The 16,607-nt window shown below is 40.0% G+C and overlaps 1 protein-coding gene across 1 annotated transcript in view; it reads left to right on the top strand.

Moving 5' to 3' along the window:
• LOC133315038 (uncharacterized) overlaps positions 1 to 16,607 on the top strand; it is a 61,047-nt gene that overhangs the window by 41,743 nt on the left and 2,697 nt on the right. The window contains exons 27-31 of the mRNA XM_061516584.1: positions 13,383 to 13,718; positions 14,295 to 14,448; positions 14,552 to 14,662; positions 14,804 to 14,971; positions 15,896 to 16,019. Of these exons, the coding sequence (XP_061372568.1) occupies positions 13,383 to 13,718; positions 14,295 to 14,448; positions 14,552 to 14,662; positions 14,804 to 14,971; positions 15,896 to 16,019 (893 nt within the window). The remainder of the gene's footprint in view (positions 1 to 13,382; positions 13,719 to 14,294; positions 14,449 to 14,551; positions 14,663 to 14,803; positions 14,972 to 15,895; positions 16,020 to 16,607) is intronic.

Raw genomic sequence — 16,607 nt, 5'->3', positions numbered from 1 at the left:
AGAGGGTTGGTGACATCGTGGTTAATGGCTTAAATCTATTGATGGGGTTGGGTCCAAAATCACCTCTTTCCACCCCGTAATGACATGACCCAATAATTGAGGGGCTTGCAATTCTCATGTGAGCTTCCTTGGGACCAGCTTCCTCGAGTACCCTGACTATTTTGGATGTAGTTCCCCTCACAATTGAGTCATCCACAACCACAACTCTTTCCTTTAAGCACACCACAGATAGGTGAGAGCATTGACCTCACCCCATAGTCCCTAATTTTTTGGGTTGGCTCAATGAAAGTTCTGCCTACCTAGTGTGACCTGATCAGACCCTTCTAAAAAGAAACCCCAGCTTTGGAAGCATAACCAAGATCTGAACTGCTACGACAATCACAATCCACTGGGATCTCAGTGGGCCAGTATTTCCCCAAATTGCCTGCGAGATTCATACACTCACCTCCCATAAACCACTAAATTGGGCAATGCAAAGTATATATGTTCCAAAATGCATTGCTTTGGCTGTAGATGAGACATGAGGCAAAGTAATTGAACCCGTATTCTTGTCCACCACCAAACCTCACCTGGATACACCCCCTTCTCGTATGTGGCTTCAAACAAATCAAGGGCATATGAATGATTTTATTATATCTCTTAACACATTCCCTTACAAGAGACCTTTTTTTTTTGTCCTTGGCTTTGAAGTTTGGACAATCCACATGCCCTTTTTTTTGTGGTTACCTCGTGCTTACATTCAACTTCTTATATGATGAATTGAGGGTAACAATGATCGCACTCTTGACCATTTGGTCATAGAGGCTCTAATACCATTGTTATGCGGCCAGAGGGAGCTTGTGGCGGGAAGATCATCATCAATGGACTAAACTACACCAATCAATAAGTGGGTCCAACACCATATTTTAACTCAAAATTTTAAGACGTTAGGTTCATGGGTCATTTCATAATCAATATGGAGCTTCATCACTCTAACTTGAATTCCCAACATATATTGCATGCATCATATAGTATAAGCTTATCTAGATAGTACAGTTTAACAAAACCAGACGTAAACTGTGAGAAAGTGAGAGAAAAAGGGGGAGAAAGAGAGAGAAACTGAAAACATGTTTTGTTTTTATTTTTATTTTTTTTGTTTAAATCTATCTAGCTCATGTTGCTCTCACCACTTGTCCAACAAAGCCACCGCTACACAATTACTCTCCCATTAGTGTCATCATGTTACGATCCCATTTGCAGGGTATGGGACTTGGAGTCCCACATTGGTTGTATGGGCAACTAATGTGGGGTTTATAAGGCCTTGGGCACTCTCATCCTTTGAGCTAGCTTTTGGGGTGGTGCACCTCAAGGTTCTTATCAAATGGTATCAGAGCCTTCCACTATGCCTCCCGGTTGCAATCGAGCGGCGCGGGTGGTGACGCCGGCATTGCAGTGTTCGCCCGGGGCTAGTAAAAGACTAGCGCAAAGCCAGCCCGCGTGGGCGCCGGGGCTGCGGAGCGTGGTGGAATGTTACGATCCCATTTGCAAGGTATGGGACTTGGAGTCCCACATTGGTTGTATGGGCAACTAATGTGGGGTTTATAAAGCCTTGGGCACTCCCACCCTTTGAGCTAGCTTTTGGTGTGGTGCACCTCAAGGTTCTTATCACATCACCACTTAACCACCTTACCATCATTGCTACTACCACTATAACCCCTCTATTGCTACTAACTCTCCTGCCATCCCCACCATGACTCAACAAATGCATCATTCCATCTACTGTTGCTTTGGGTTTCAATATAGGAAGAAAAACAATTTTTCTGAAGTAAATATGTTTGTGCTTGTTAGAGATGCTGATATAAAACTATTAATGTGTTTTTACCTAACAACTTCAGATTTTGGGAAAGCTGGTTCATGACATGTTATTAGAGCTTTTATGACCAAGTGATCTAGAGTTCAATCCTTTTTTGCCCTCATTTTTTTTTTAAAAAAGTTGAATTTCGGCACAAGGTGAAAGCTTATGCATTGTCCATGCTTCAAGCCCAAATGGCTTGCATGAGGAGACATGTTAAATGTAACATCCCCAGCCTCGAGCCGGTTCAATTAACATACATATGATACTTAACAGAAACAGCGGAAGACTTAAACTTACGAAAATACGAGCTAACTTTTTCTTTTTCATAATCCTTTTTCACATGTCCTAATCACATAGCACACTTCTCCTAGTTCAATTCTTATTCGACGAAGACGAAAATCGGACAGAGTAACCTCTTTAAATTGGACAACTGGGGATTTGCAAATCCCACGCTCAAGGAATCTTGATAAACAGTTTATACAGTATATATTTTCAGAAGTACCAGATATCCGTATAGGATCATATACCCATCCATGGGCGCATGAATAACTTAGCTTTGTGCCACTATAACAGCATACGTATTTCAGCACATGCACATATCTGAATACACAAATGTACATGCATCGAATATGAACACTATACAACAATACATCTTTTCCAAAAATACGTCTAAAATAAATAGTAGCCTCCAGCCACCCAGAACTCCACATCCTCATACTAGTACCTCTAGCCACGGTTAGTGTCCTTGTCCCATGAGGCTCTTCAATTAACTGTGTTCCTGAAATCATATCCCCAAACGGGGTTAGAGACGAATCTCTAGTAAACTCAAGGTTTATGGAAAACTCTCCATACCTTGGGCTCACTTCCTGCATGACAGTCACATACATAATATACAAAACATCATATAAGCAATTATCATAACTGAACACAACATATATACCTATCTTATCAAAGACATACGCAGTCATTCCCAAGGGATGGCCCCAAGCGGAAATCAACGCACGTAACAAATATCATTTACAAAAATCATCACAATACTCACATCAGAACAAAACGTGTTATATCAGAGACGTACACAATCGTTCCCAAGGGATGATCCCAAGCGGAAATCAACGTACGTAACAAATATCATTTACAAAAATCATCACAATACTCGCATCAAACATGTCATATAATCAAAAATCATAACTAAACAAAACATATACACATATCTTATCAGAGACGTACGCAGTTATTCCCAAGGCATGACCCCAAGCGGAAATCAACGTACGTGTTCCCAAGGGAGTACCCCAAGCGGAAACAAAAACATATCAGATATGTACACAGTCAATCCCTAGGGATGACCCCAACCAAAAACATATCTTCACCGAGCAAAACATATATACAAATCTTATCAGAGGCGTACGCAGTCATTCCCAAGGGAGGACCTCAAGCGGAAATCAATGCACGTGTTCCCAAGGGAGGACCCCAAGCGGAACCAGAACATATCAGAGGCGTACGCAGTCATTCCCAAGGGAGGACCCCAAGCGGAAATCAACGCACGTGTTCCCAAGGGAGGACCCCAAGCGGAGCCAGAACATATCAGAGGCGTACGCAGTCATTCCCAAGGGAGGACCCCAAGCGGAAATCAACGCACGTGTTCCCAAGGGAGGACCCCAAGCGGAACCGGAACATATCAGAGGCGTACACCGTCAATCTCAGGGGAACCCAAGAAGACATCAGTGTACCATACAAGTCAATTCCAGCCAAAGATCAATACAGAAATCATATCAGAACAAGTCATATAACAAATGTGTACACAGTCAATCTCAGGGGAGGACCCCAAATGGGAATCAGTGTACGTGTTCACAAGGGTGGACCCCAAGCGGAACTCAACAAAATATATCATATTAACACATATTAAAGTAAACACATCAAAACAAAACATATCATATTATCATATAGCTCTATATGAATGCATCTATATCATATATCTCCTACATATCATACAACCTGACCACAGTTCGTACACTATGGCGGAACACAAAGTAGGAGCGAACCCCATAAACATAGAGCTTACCTCTTGGAGCTTTAACAATAGTCTTACTTGTCACACAAGTCACTAATCTTCCTCCAAAAGAATCCAAATGTTCGAAATCCCTAGGCACACCTAGAGAAAATTTCAAAACAAAACTCAATAAAATTATACAATGCCATGTAATTATACAAGACACACACTTTATTGCTTTCACCTTTTCTCACAAAGCTTATGCAAATTATATGCCAACCCACAAGTCAAGACCATAATTCTTAAACTCACATATTAGACCATTTTAGGGTGATTACTAATTCAACAAGTAACCACATGGTTTCATGCTTACATAGGGTCTTAGAATGACATAACCATGCCTCTAAAATACTCATTACAATTTTTAGAACATCCTAATCTACCTAGACCCCATACAGCCAAAGCCACATATAAGGAAGGCAAGACGTTCTTCTCTTTGTTTTTACATAATTCGTAACTTAACATACTCTTGACTTGTCTCTTGAGTCATTCAAACACTCACTTTATCAAACATACACTTCCAATATTTTTCTTTAGCCCAAATTAGTACAATCACCACTTTCACACAAGAGCAACCTATAGCAAATGTTTAAAGGTGATCAACAATTCATACAACACAGGGAACGTTAAGCTATTGGCTAAAATTTCTCATATTCTTATAAAACAAAACTTACCCCTCTTTGGTAAAATTTCAAGAATCTTTATCTTGAGCAAATGTTGCTTCCAATGGGTGTTCCTTCACCATAATGTCACAAGGGACAACTCTATAACATGAGACAATACCAAACAACCATTATTTTTCCATCAAAAGTCACTATTCACGTTGTTACTATTCATCCAAAACCTAGCATTCTCATTTCTTCATGAAAACTTGAAAAGAGTTGGATATACTTACCACTAAACACCCAAGAATGGAATGAGGAACGTTCTTCAAGCTTCCATAAACTCTAAACCACTCAAAATCCCAAAAATTCAAGAATATTTTCGTAGCTTTGAGGGCAGCGATCTCTTTTTATAATGCTTCCTACACAAAAATAAGGGTTGGGCTGTGTTCCTCTCAAAATTCTAAGAAGGTTTGGCTTTGGAACGACTCTATTCCGACAAGCGTAGCTCAAGTTATGATTTTCTCAAGTTTTTCTCTCTTCCTCCAATGGCTTCCACGAAAATGATAAGGAAGATGGCTGATGGGTGTCTTATATTTTTAGTGACCCACAATACATGTTTTATTCACTTACGCTTATTTAACTAAATTCAATATCTTCTTAAATGACTATTTACCCATTTCACCCAAAGTAACTTTGTGGCGTTCCCAACCAAGGAATAACGTTCCCACCATGGGAACGCCGTTCCGCTTTGGGAACAACTTACTGAACATCGTTCCCACCATGGGAACAATTTACTGAAAGTCGTTCCCGCTCCGGGAACGACCAAAATTCATCAAATCAAGATCTAATTTCCTTTTTCTGAGCTCATTTACATTCACTTTTATTTCCGAAGGAACAATATTAGCAATTCATAATTGGGCCTTTGCACCGTTTTTTAACGAATTAACTGTGAATCACTATTGTGCACTGTTTGCACACAAAACCGCAAAACTTCTAAATTTATCTTTTTTGGTCTAAACATGACTTGTTTGGCATATATTGGACTTCCATATACTTATCACATCATTTATTCATTTCTGAACTCTACTGGTTGCTTAAATAACGGTAAATACCAGACAAAATTACTATTCACGAGATTTTCGCGAAAAGGGTCATATTATATCAATTCACATTCTAAACACATATTTGGCATCCAAATCATCAAATTAAATCTCTATAATAAAGATTTACCGGCGAGGGTCATTATATTAAAGATGTTAATATAAAATTATTTATGTGTCTTCACCTAACAACTTAAACTTTTGGGAGTGTTGGTTTCATGACATTGCTGTTAGTTATGCAGTTGTGCACCAAACTATGGATAGTATAAAGTTTTTCAACTTTTTATACAATCTTATCTGATGCACTATACGAGACCTGACATTGTTATTTGCTTTCTCCTTTTTGTATTGTTATTTGTTAATAAATTTGTTACTTTTTTCATAAAAGGAAGAATTATTTAGAATTATATTGATGCGATACCACCTCTTATAACATACATTAGAAAGAAAATCAAAAAATGTTGTGCTAACCATCAGGCTGAGTCAACAACCAGACAGTTAGAAAAGAATATTCTCAATGATGACAAGGGCAATTCGGTTAGAGGTGAGTGAGAGCAATCAGACGTGGCACAATCCACATAACTGTCATGCTTAAATACTAGAATGCAGAGTGGAGGGGTAGGATAGGATTTAGGACTACTTTGGGACTTGGGAGAGACTCAGAGAACTCTCTAATTTGTTCTGAAATATATTTTTTTCCTTTCATGTTGTGTGACTTTTAATTTTCTGGTGTAATTTTCCATCTCTGTTTGGAGGCTTGGTACTGTACTTACTGTAATAAGTTGAATTTGCTACAAACAATAGAGAGTTTTCTTTGTTTTGTTCAAAATTGTTCTCTGATATTTATCATATATCCGTATGATATTGGGAGAGGGACCTTAATAATGTTCTGAATAATAGTTTTCCTTCTTTTTTCAACAGTCTTTGTGTACCTAAATCCCAACACACTTTATTGTCACTTTTTAAGCTATAAGGGCCGGAACCAACAGAAAAATTTCTTCTCCATGGCTTAACTCATTCACTTTATGTTTTGATTAGCTTATTGTGTTTAAAATAGATTATACTCAAAATCTTATTGAGAGAGCTTTTGGGAAAAAAATACTTTCTCCCTAGTAATTAACCTAATTCAAACATGCTATAAGCTATGCTCCCATGTCCCAAAATTGGTTCTTAATGTTGAGATATATAGTCCCACATTGGTTGTATGAGCAACTAATGTGGAATTTATAAGGCCTTGGGCACTCCTACCCTTTGAGCTAGCTTTTGGGGTAGTGTATCCCAAGGTTCTTTACATGGTGTCAGAGCCGGGTAGTGCTCGAGCTAGCTTAGTGATTGGCTAGGAGGCGGGTTGAGTACTTGGGCCCTGGGGGTGGTACTCGGATGGTAATGGGTTATGTTAGAATATTACATATGATATGATTAAATTTGATTAGATATGATTGGATTCTGTCTTATCCGTAAATAGTCTGACTGTATTAGGATTAGGTTTGGATTAGGTTTGGGCCTTACACTTAAGCCCATTAGGGTCTCTATATATTGTAACTCCCTGACACAGATCAATATAACAACGTATTCTTTTACATTTTACTTGGTACCAGAGCTATTTCGTTCTGGGAACCCTCGCTTCCGCTTAGAAATCTTGTTCTTCGCTTTAAAACCTAAGCCCACTGCTTAGGAGTCATCTTTTCTTTGCCGTGCGTCCTTCCGGTAAGACATCAAGGGCTGTAAGTCCTCTCCAGACATCTTCTGCACGTGTCCACATCCCCAAACAGTCACCGGAGCCACCGTCAGCCACTGTTCAGGCTGCCGGAGTACTTTTCCGGCGAGTTTTCAGTCTGGAACGAACGCGAACAGAACCCTCTCCTCCCGGCGACCTGCTCTGTGGAAGTCCGGCCACCATCGGAGTTGTCACGCGCTCTCACGCGCCTCCAGTCTTCTCTGCGCGTGGGCTTCACGCGCCACCTTCTGCCGACGCGTGAGCACTATTCCGGCGGCTTTTTCCGGCCGGTCTTGGACAAAGAAGCTCGTCTTCTCCTCCTCTTTCTGGATCTGTGGTTGGTTCTTTGTGGGTCTGATTTTTTGTGCGCACCTCTTCTTGATTGGTGATTAGGTTCGTTTCTCTTTATTCGGTTTGTATCTTTGTGATTTAATACTATGGCAGCAAACCCTCCAATTCATTCGGAGGTCAAGTCTCCATCTCCTCCTGTGAGAAATTCTCCCAATATCCTCTCTACCAATATTGGGTCCATTACCTCTTCAAAATTGAAGGGATCTGTTAATTACAAGAACTGGGCCACCTCTGTTCGAGTTTGGTTCTTTGGACAAGGATATGGGAACCATCTCACAACTAAGTCTACTGATGTCCCTAAGGAGGACAAGTCTGATTGGGAAAAGATTGACAACCAGCTTCTGAGTATCCTCTGGCAATCCATTGATCCGATCGTCTTGGATATCTTTTATTCCTTTCAAACTTGCACTGAAGTATGGGAGGAAGCAAAAAACCTCTACACTAATGATGTTCAGCAACTTTATTTCATCATCTCCCAGTTTATGGAATTGAGCAAATCATCTGACATTCAGATGGAGACATATATTGGCAAGAGTCGCTCTTTGATGCAGGCATATTTGGATATGCTGCCTTACCCTACTGATGCTACTGCATATCGGAAACAGGTGGAACGTCTCTTTATGGTTGCCACACTTTCTGGCCTTCCCGAAGAATATGATAATGTCCGTGATACTATCTTGACTAGTGGGGAGCCTGATCTATCCATGACGTATCAGCGTCTTCTGAATTTGAATAAGAAATCTGCTCCTGCTGTTGATTCTACTGCTCTAGTTTCCCGTACTGATTTTCGCGGGAATATTGGAGGTGGACGTGGTCGTGGTAGAGGCCCAGGAGGCCCAGGAGGTCCAGTCGGACGTGGTCAGCGACCTCGTTGTCATTACTGTCAGCAACTTGGTCATTATGAGGAACGCTGCTACACAAAGTATCCTCACATGCGACCTTCTTTTGCTGCTAATATAGCTCAATCGGATACTGCTTCAAATGGTACAGTCTCTCTCTCCTCTGAAGAATATGTAGCATTCCAGGCCCTTCTCAGGAAGTCCTCTCCTCAATCTCAGGCCTCCGCTTCAGAAACTGGTAATCCTGTTGCTTGTGTTTCTCATTCTGCATCACTTGGTCCTTGGATATTTGACTCAGGTGCTACTGATCACCTCTGTGGTAATAAGGAACTCTTTTCTTCCCTTACATATTCTGAAAATTTACCCTCTTTTACTCTTGCTGATGGAACTAAGGCCCCCGTTCATGGGATTGGACAAATCTGTCCAACCTCCTCATTGACCTTGACATCTGTCTATTACATTCCTCACATCCCTTATAACTTAATATCTGTTAGTAAATTGATCAATTCTCTTAATTGTATTGTCACATTCTCAAACCAATCTGTTTCTGTGCAGGACCCGGGTACGGGGAAAATGATTGGAGTGGGCCGTGAGTCACGGGGTCTGTTCTACCTTGATGTGCCGAGTCCTTCAGTTGCTTGTTCTCTCACAGAATCTCCACAACTCGTCCACAGTCGTCTTGGGCATCCTAGTCTTGCGAAATTGCAGAAGATGGTTCCTCTTTTATCCGGTCTTCAAACTTTAGATTGTCAGTCATGTCAGCAAGGAAAGCACATTCGCTCCTCCTTTGCTAATCGTGTCAATAAGCGAGCTGATGCTCCTTTTTCAATTATTCGTTCAGATGTTTGGGGTCCTAGTCGAAGTGTGTCTGTTTTAGGGTTTCGGTATTTTGTTACCTTTATTGATGATTTCTCCCGTTGTACTTGGATTTATTTAATGAAAAACCGTTCTGAGTTGTTTTCTATTTATCAAAGGTTTTCTGCTGAAATTCATACTCAATTTGGTGCTTCTATTCGTATTTTACGTAGTGATAATGCTAAGGAATATGTTTCTGTTGACTTTTCTCATTTCCTAGCCACACAGGGTACTTTACACCAAATCACTTGTCCTCACACTCCACAACAAAATGGAGTAGCTGAACGTAAGAATAGACATCTCATTGAGATTGCCAGGACTCTTCTTATTCACATGCATGTTCCTCTTCACTTCTGGGCTGATGCAGTCCTTGCTTCTTGCTTTCTCATCAACCGCATGCCTTCATTTGTGCTTAATAATGATATTCCTCATAACTTATTGTTTCCGGATGTTCCTCTCTTTCCTCTATCCCCACATGTTTTTGGTTGTACCTGTTTTGTTCATGATCTCACTCCTGGTAAGGATAAGTTAACATCCAAAGCCTTTAAATGCATTTTTCTGGGTTATTCTCGTCTTCAAAAGGGTTATCGCTGTTACTCTCCTGATCTCAAGCGTTACTTAGTTTCCGCTGATGTCACATTTCTTGATCGACAACCCTTTAATTCTATCCCATCACCATCGTCACAGGTTGATCATGTTCTTCCTGTTCCTTTTCTTGACTTGTCTTTGCCAGATGGAGTTGCTTCTACTCCAGATAAGCAATCACCTATTGCTCCAGTACCTGAGAACCGTCCACTTCTCACTTATCAGCGTCGTAACACAGTACCTCCAGTCGACTCGACCCCTGCTGACTCATTGCCCCCTGCAGTTGATTCTTCCCCTCCGGATCCTTCACCAGACGCTCTTCCCATTGCTCAAAGAAAAGGTACACGTACTACTCGTAACCCTTATCCTCTTTATACCTTCTTGAGCTATGATCGTCTTTCTCCTCCTCATTTCACCTTTGTTTCTAGTCTTTCTTCTGTTTCTATTCCTAGGACCACAGGTGAAGCACTTTGCCATCCAGGATGGCGCCAAGCGATGCTTGATGAGATGACCGCACTTCATACCAATGGCACTTGGGACCTTGTTTCTGCTCCTCCAGAGAAGTCTATAGTTGGTTGTCGCTGGATGTTTACTGTGAAAGTTGGACCTGATGGCCATGTTGATCATCTCAAGGCACGCCTAGTTGCCAAGGGTTTTACTCAAATATTTGGTCTTGATTATAGCGATACATTCTCTCCAGTCGCAAAGATGGCGTCCGTCCGCCTATTTCTTGCCCTTGCTGCTGTTCGTCACTGGCCACTCCTTCAACTTGACATCAAAAATGCCTTTCTTCATGGTGATTTACAAGAAGAAGTTTACATGGAGCAACCACCTGGTTTTGTTGCTCAGGGGGAGTCTGGGAAGGTATGTCGTCTTCGAAAATCCTTATATGGTCTCAAGCAGTCTCCTCGAGCATGGTTCAGTCGCTTTAGTTCTGCTGTACAGGCGTTTGGCCTAATTCGCAGTAAAGTTGACCATTCTGTATTCTATAGGATTACATCTCCTAACAAGTGCATCTATTTGTTAGTCTATGTTGATGACATCATCATCACCGGAAGTGATCAAGACGGAATCCGTCAGTTAAAACAACATTTATTCAGTGCATTTCAAACAAAGGACCTTGGGAAGCTGCGTTACTTCTTGGGAATTGAGGTGGCGCAATCTAGACAGGGCATTTCTATCTGTCAAAGGAAGTATGCCTTGGATATCCTAGAAGAGACTGGTATGTTGGGGTGTAAACCAGTTGATACACCCATGGATCCTAATGTTAAGTTATTGCCCAGACAAGGGGAGCCGTTATCTGATCCTGGACGTTATCGAAGGCTGATTGGGAAGCTCAATTATCTTACTGTGACTAGGCCAGATATTTCTTTCGCTGTCAGTACGGCCAGTTAGTTCCTTGATTCCCCTTGTGATTCACATTGGGATGCTGCTGTGAGGATCCTCCGATACATCAAAGGAGCACCAGGAAAAGGTTTGTTGTATTCGGATCAGGGAAATACAGAAATTTGTGGTTACTCAGATGCCGATTAGGCAGGATCACCCTCGGACAGACGCTCTACTTCTGGTTATTGTGTCTTCTTCGGAGGAAACTCAATCTCATGGAAAAGCAAGAAACAACCTGTTGTTTCCCGATCTAGTGCAGAAGCTGACTATCGTGCAATGGCAAATACTACCTGTGAGTTAATCTGGTTAAAGCAGTTGATTCAGGAGCTTCATCTTTGTGAACAGAAACAACCCATGACACTCATCTGTGATAATCAAGCTGCGCTACATATATCCTCTAATCCTGTTTTTCATGAGAGGACCAAACATATAGAGATTGATTGTCACTTCATTCGGGAAAAGATTCAGTCAGGAGAAATCAAGACAGCTTTTGTCAACTCGTCTAATCAACTAGCAGATGTTTTCACTAAAGCTCTTAGAGGTCCTCGGGTTGAATACATTTGTAACAAGCTTGGTGCTCATAATATATACGCACCAGCTTGAGGGGGAGTGTTAGAATATTAGATATGGTATGATTAGATTTGATTAGATATGATTGCATTCTGTCTTATCCGTAAATAGTCTGACTGTATTAGGATTAGGTTTGGATTAGGTTTGGGCCTTACACTTAAGCCCATTAGGGTCTCTATATATTGTAACTCCCTGACACAGATCAATATAACAACGTATTCTTTTACATTTTACTGGTTAAGTGAAAAGTATATAAGTGAAAAGACCCATAAACCCAATGCCTTAAGGTTTTGGGTTGAGATGTGGTGTCGAACCCACTTAGTGTATTTGATCCACTTAGCCCATTAGTGTACAGAACCTTGGGATACACCACCCCAAAAGCTAGCTCAAAGGGTGGGAGTGCCCAAGGCCTTATAAACTTCACATTAGTTGCTCATACAACCAATGTGGGACTATATACCTCAACACGCCCCCTCACACAAGAGCTCATTGGGCTTGAAGAGTGGACAATGCAACAGGCCCAGTCTACCTGTGCTAAGAAACTCCACAAAAGAAAGTGGGGGACGGCGAGGCTCTGATACCATGTAAAGAACCTTGGGATACACCACCCCAAAAGCTAGCTCAAAGGGTGGGAGTGCCCAAGGCCTTATAAACTCCACATTAGTTGCTCATACAACCAATGTGGGACTATATACCTCAACACGCCCCCTCACACAAGAGCTCATTGGGCTTGAAGAGTGGACAATGCAACAGGCCCAGTCTACCTGTGCTAAGAAACTCCACAAAAGAAAGTAGGGGACGGCGAGGCTCTGATACCATGTAAAGAACCTTGGGATACACCACCCCAAAAGCTAGCTCAAGGGGTGGGAGTGCCCAAGACCTTATAAACTCCACATTAGTTGCACATACAACTAATGTGGAACTATATATCTCAACACTTAAATTCTTGTCAACAAGCTGGTCTTAATAAATAAGGGAAAAGTGTGTGTCCTTTTAAAGGACACAAACTTATGTCCTTTTAAAAGAGAGATAGACACAGAGGTGAGACCTACACTTTTATTTTTTTTAGTGGGACCCACACTTCTTTGTGTCTATCTCTCTCTTAAAAGGACCTAAGTTTATGTCCTTTAAAATGACACACACTTTTCTCAATAAATAAACCTTTCCTGTTGTCTTTTTTCTTCCATTTTTGCATTCATTACAGTCGAAAATTGTATAGATGTACTGGTCTTGTTTAGGCTACTTCTATAATAGTCTGACATTTGGGAGTGTCAGTTTTATTCATGTACAAATGATTCAAGACGCTTACAAGAAATTTTTGTTTCTCACCTGCAATTTTATGATGTAATGCAGAACTCTAGTAGTTCAGATAATTTTCTAATCTTTATAAATAGAAATATTGCACCTATGGCTCTGACTAAAGTACTTTTGTCATATGTATAGGCTCTGCTACAAATTTTTCTCAGTTAGTGATGCTATCTGTAACTGTGCAGGGTTGGTGTTGCCAATTTTATTACCTTGTTGCTTGAAAGTGTTGGTGTTGACATCAAGCCATATGCAAATATGCTGGTGAGATTATTGTTTCCAGTTGTTAAGGAGGAAAAAAGTACTACTGCAAAACGTGCCTTTGCAAGTACCTGTGCAAAAGTCTTAAATTACATAGCAGCATCACAAGCCCAAAAACTTATTGAGGATACTGTAGCTCTGCATGCTGGTGACAAGAATTCTCAAATTGCATGTGCATTTCTCTTGAAGAGCTATTCATCCATGGCAGCAGATGCTGTTGGTGGATATCATACAGTTATCATTCCAGTTGTTTTCCTTTCAAGGTTATGAACATCCTTTTATTTTTTCTGCTGTGATTTATTATGTTAATATTTATAAATATCCCATATTATATCAATCAAAAATCAAATTTTTAAGCAGAAGTGCTTGCCTTTTGCTGTCAGCCACTATCCTTTAGAATGATTTGTTTGCTGTTCTTCGTGAACATTGGGTGTATCATTTTACCTTAAGTAGTTTATGATGACGGGTCTTCTTGGCTTCATTATGGTATTTATGTTCTGACTTTCTTTGTCTGATATATTGTGGAACTGGCAGGCTTTATTTTGTTTGTATGTTTTACCTTATATTTTCTATTATACCAATTCAAAGGATGCATTATGCTCTTTACTGTTGCACTCTTAAATGTTTTATTAAAATGAAATTTTTTAAGAATGGAGTTGACAAATATCCAACTCTAGGTTACTTTTAGAGGTTCTGATATCATGTTATAGTCCCATTTAGCCGGGACATAGTATCCTTTTTTTGGTCAGTTATTATTGCGGATAACACTAGTTTAAGTTCCTTCCGTGATTGTCAAAGGTACTCCTTATTTCACGTGTACTAAAAAAAATCTTATGCAGATTTGAAGATGATAAAAATGTTTCCAGCCTATTTGAAGAACTATGGGAAGAATATACAAGTGGGGAACGGATCACCCTCCATTTATACTTAGGAGAAATTGTTTCACTTATTTGTGAAGGCATGTCATCATCATCATGGACAAGCAAAAGAAAAGTTAGTCTTACCTTCTGCCCTTGCTGTCATTGTGATTTAACCTCATAGCATTTTGGTCATTTGTGTGTATATATTTGCTTATTTTCTACTGTTCTACCTCCAGTCTGCGCAGGCCATATGTAGGCTTAGTGAAGTTTTGGGTGAATCTCTTTCTTCTCACCATGAAGTTCTGCTTCAGTCTCTCATGAAGGAAATTCCTGGTCGCCAATGGGAGGTAAAACAATAAATTAGCGTGCCTTGGTTGAAAACAATGCCACTAGTTTTTACATGTGACAACCAAAATTATCTTCAAATATCAATCATAGATGAAAATGCTCAAGTTTCATGTGCTTGTTTTACTTACTATATATGACAGGGAAAAGATGTGCTATTGCTTGCATTAGGTGCTCTATCTACATCCTGCCATGAAGCAATTTCTGCCCAAGGTTCTGCCTCTTCCATTGCCATTCTGAATTTGGTATTGTCTGCATGCACCAGAAAGGGGAAAAAGTACCGGGAAGCAGCATTTTCCTCTCTTGAACAGGTTAGCAATTCGTAGTGGGTGCTGGGTGCTGCAAAGTATTATGAGAAAAGCTTTCTCCTTTAGGGTAAATATTGAATTGAAAACCATTTAGATAGCTGATTACAATTAAATCAACCTATTATCCGATAATTCCAAGCTCAAACATATCCCAAATCTTAGCTCTCAAAACAAGCCAAATTTGTTATTTTTCAATTTTTACCAACAAATTACAATCAAATTTGCTGCTTCATTTAAATTAATTTGGTAATGATTGGAATCTGCTAGATTTTAAATTGATGCTTCTTGGAATATGCTTTATTAATTGCTCTTTTGAGTTCCTTTGCTCGAGCTCTCATGGACTGACTAGGACTTGAACTTGTAAAGAACCATTTCAACGCAAAAGCTTAAGTTGTTAAGTGAAGGCTCATCAATGATTTATATACTTCTCTTACACGCCCCCTCACATGAGAGTCCATTGGGCATGAAGGATAGATAATGCATAGTTTCATCTACTTGTGCTGAGAAATTCCACTAAAGAAAGTAGGGGGCGGTGAGAATTGAATCCGTGACACCAAGGCTCTGATACCATGTAAAGAATCATTTCAACCAAAAAGCTTAGGCTGTTAAGTGAAGGTTCATCAATGGTTTATATACTTCTCTAACAGAACTCGAACTGGATCCCTTGATGTCGTGTCCTTATCTGAGTCATAATTGTGCAACCAATATGCTGGACTATTTATTTTTTTTCTCTTTTTTAAAAAAAAACTCTCTATTAAATCCTGCCTAGCGAGGGTGGGGTGAGGGCATTACATATACGAAGCCTTACCCTTGTATAATTGCAAAGAGGCTTGTCCTTGACCCATGATAACAACTATTGTAAATTAAGTCATTTTCATATATTTCTTTATATTTAGATGCTTACCTATTTTTCGTGTGTGTTTCCAGGTTATAAAAGCCTTTGGCAATCCAGAGTTCTTTAATATGGTTTTTCCATTGTTGTTTGATCTATGCAATTCAGAGCCCTTAAAGTCTGGGCAAGCACCTTTGGTTGGTGATATTGCTAAAGCAGGTTATTACAAATTCTAGATTTTCATTTATTTGTTCCCAACAAATTTTGTTCCTCGTATGAGGTAGTTTATGGCCATCAATGAAACATTTAATGCAGTTGGTAAGTTGAAGTGTCTCAAGCTAAGTCGGTTTAGTTTGCCTCTGACTAAAAATTAGTTAGGACTGTTGTTTCTTGTTTGATAAATGCTATGAAACCACCCATCACTGGGGTGTACCGTACGCGCGCATGACTTATAAACAACTCAGAAGGTGTGACTTGACTTGAGTCAGAATGAGGGATTACAGATTAAAAGGGATGAGGGATTCAGTGTATGGGTAGCTTGGTTGAAAGTAAGGTAGTAAGAGGAGAGAATCAGAGCCTCTTGAAAGCTAAGTAGTTGAGTTTCTGTTTGTAACCCTTGAGTATAGTTTTACGGATGTTTTACATGCTTTACCTGATATCAATTACCTGAAGTTCTATCAATACAAGTTTCTGTGTTTCTGTACGATTAACTAGTGAATTGTTCAGATACTTTCTGTGGTTAAGTAATAGTATAAAATACAGCGACAGCCATATCATGAGAGTGATTTTCTTTTTAAATTATGTTCT

The sequence above is a fragment of the Gastrolobium bilobum genome, unplaced genomic scaffold (genome assembly GCF_033153095.1).
Source record: "Gastrolobium bilobum isolate Gb01-03AN ecotype WA unplaced genomic scaffold, APGP_CSIRO_Gbil_v1 utg9008, whole genome shotgun sequence".
NCBI lineage: Eukaryota > Viridiplantae > Streptophyta > Magnoliopsida > Fabales > Fabaceae > Gastrolobium > Gastrolobium bilobum.
Note: the sequence above shows the minus strand (reverse complement) of the source record. Positions and strands in the feature narration are given on the sequence as shown.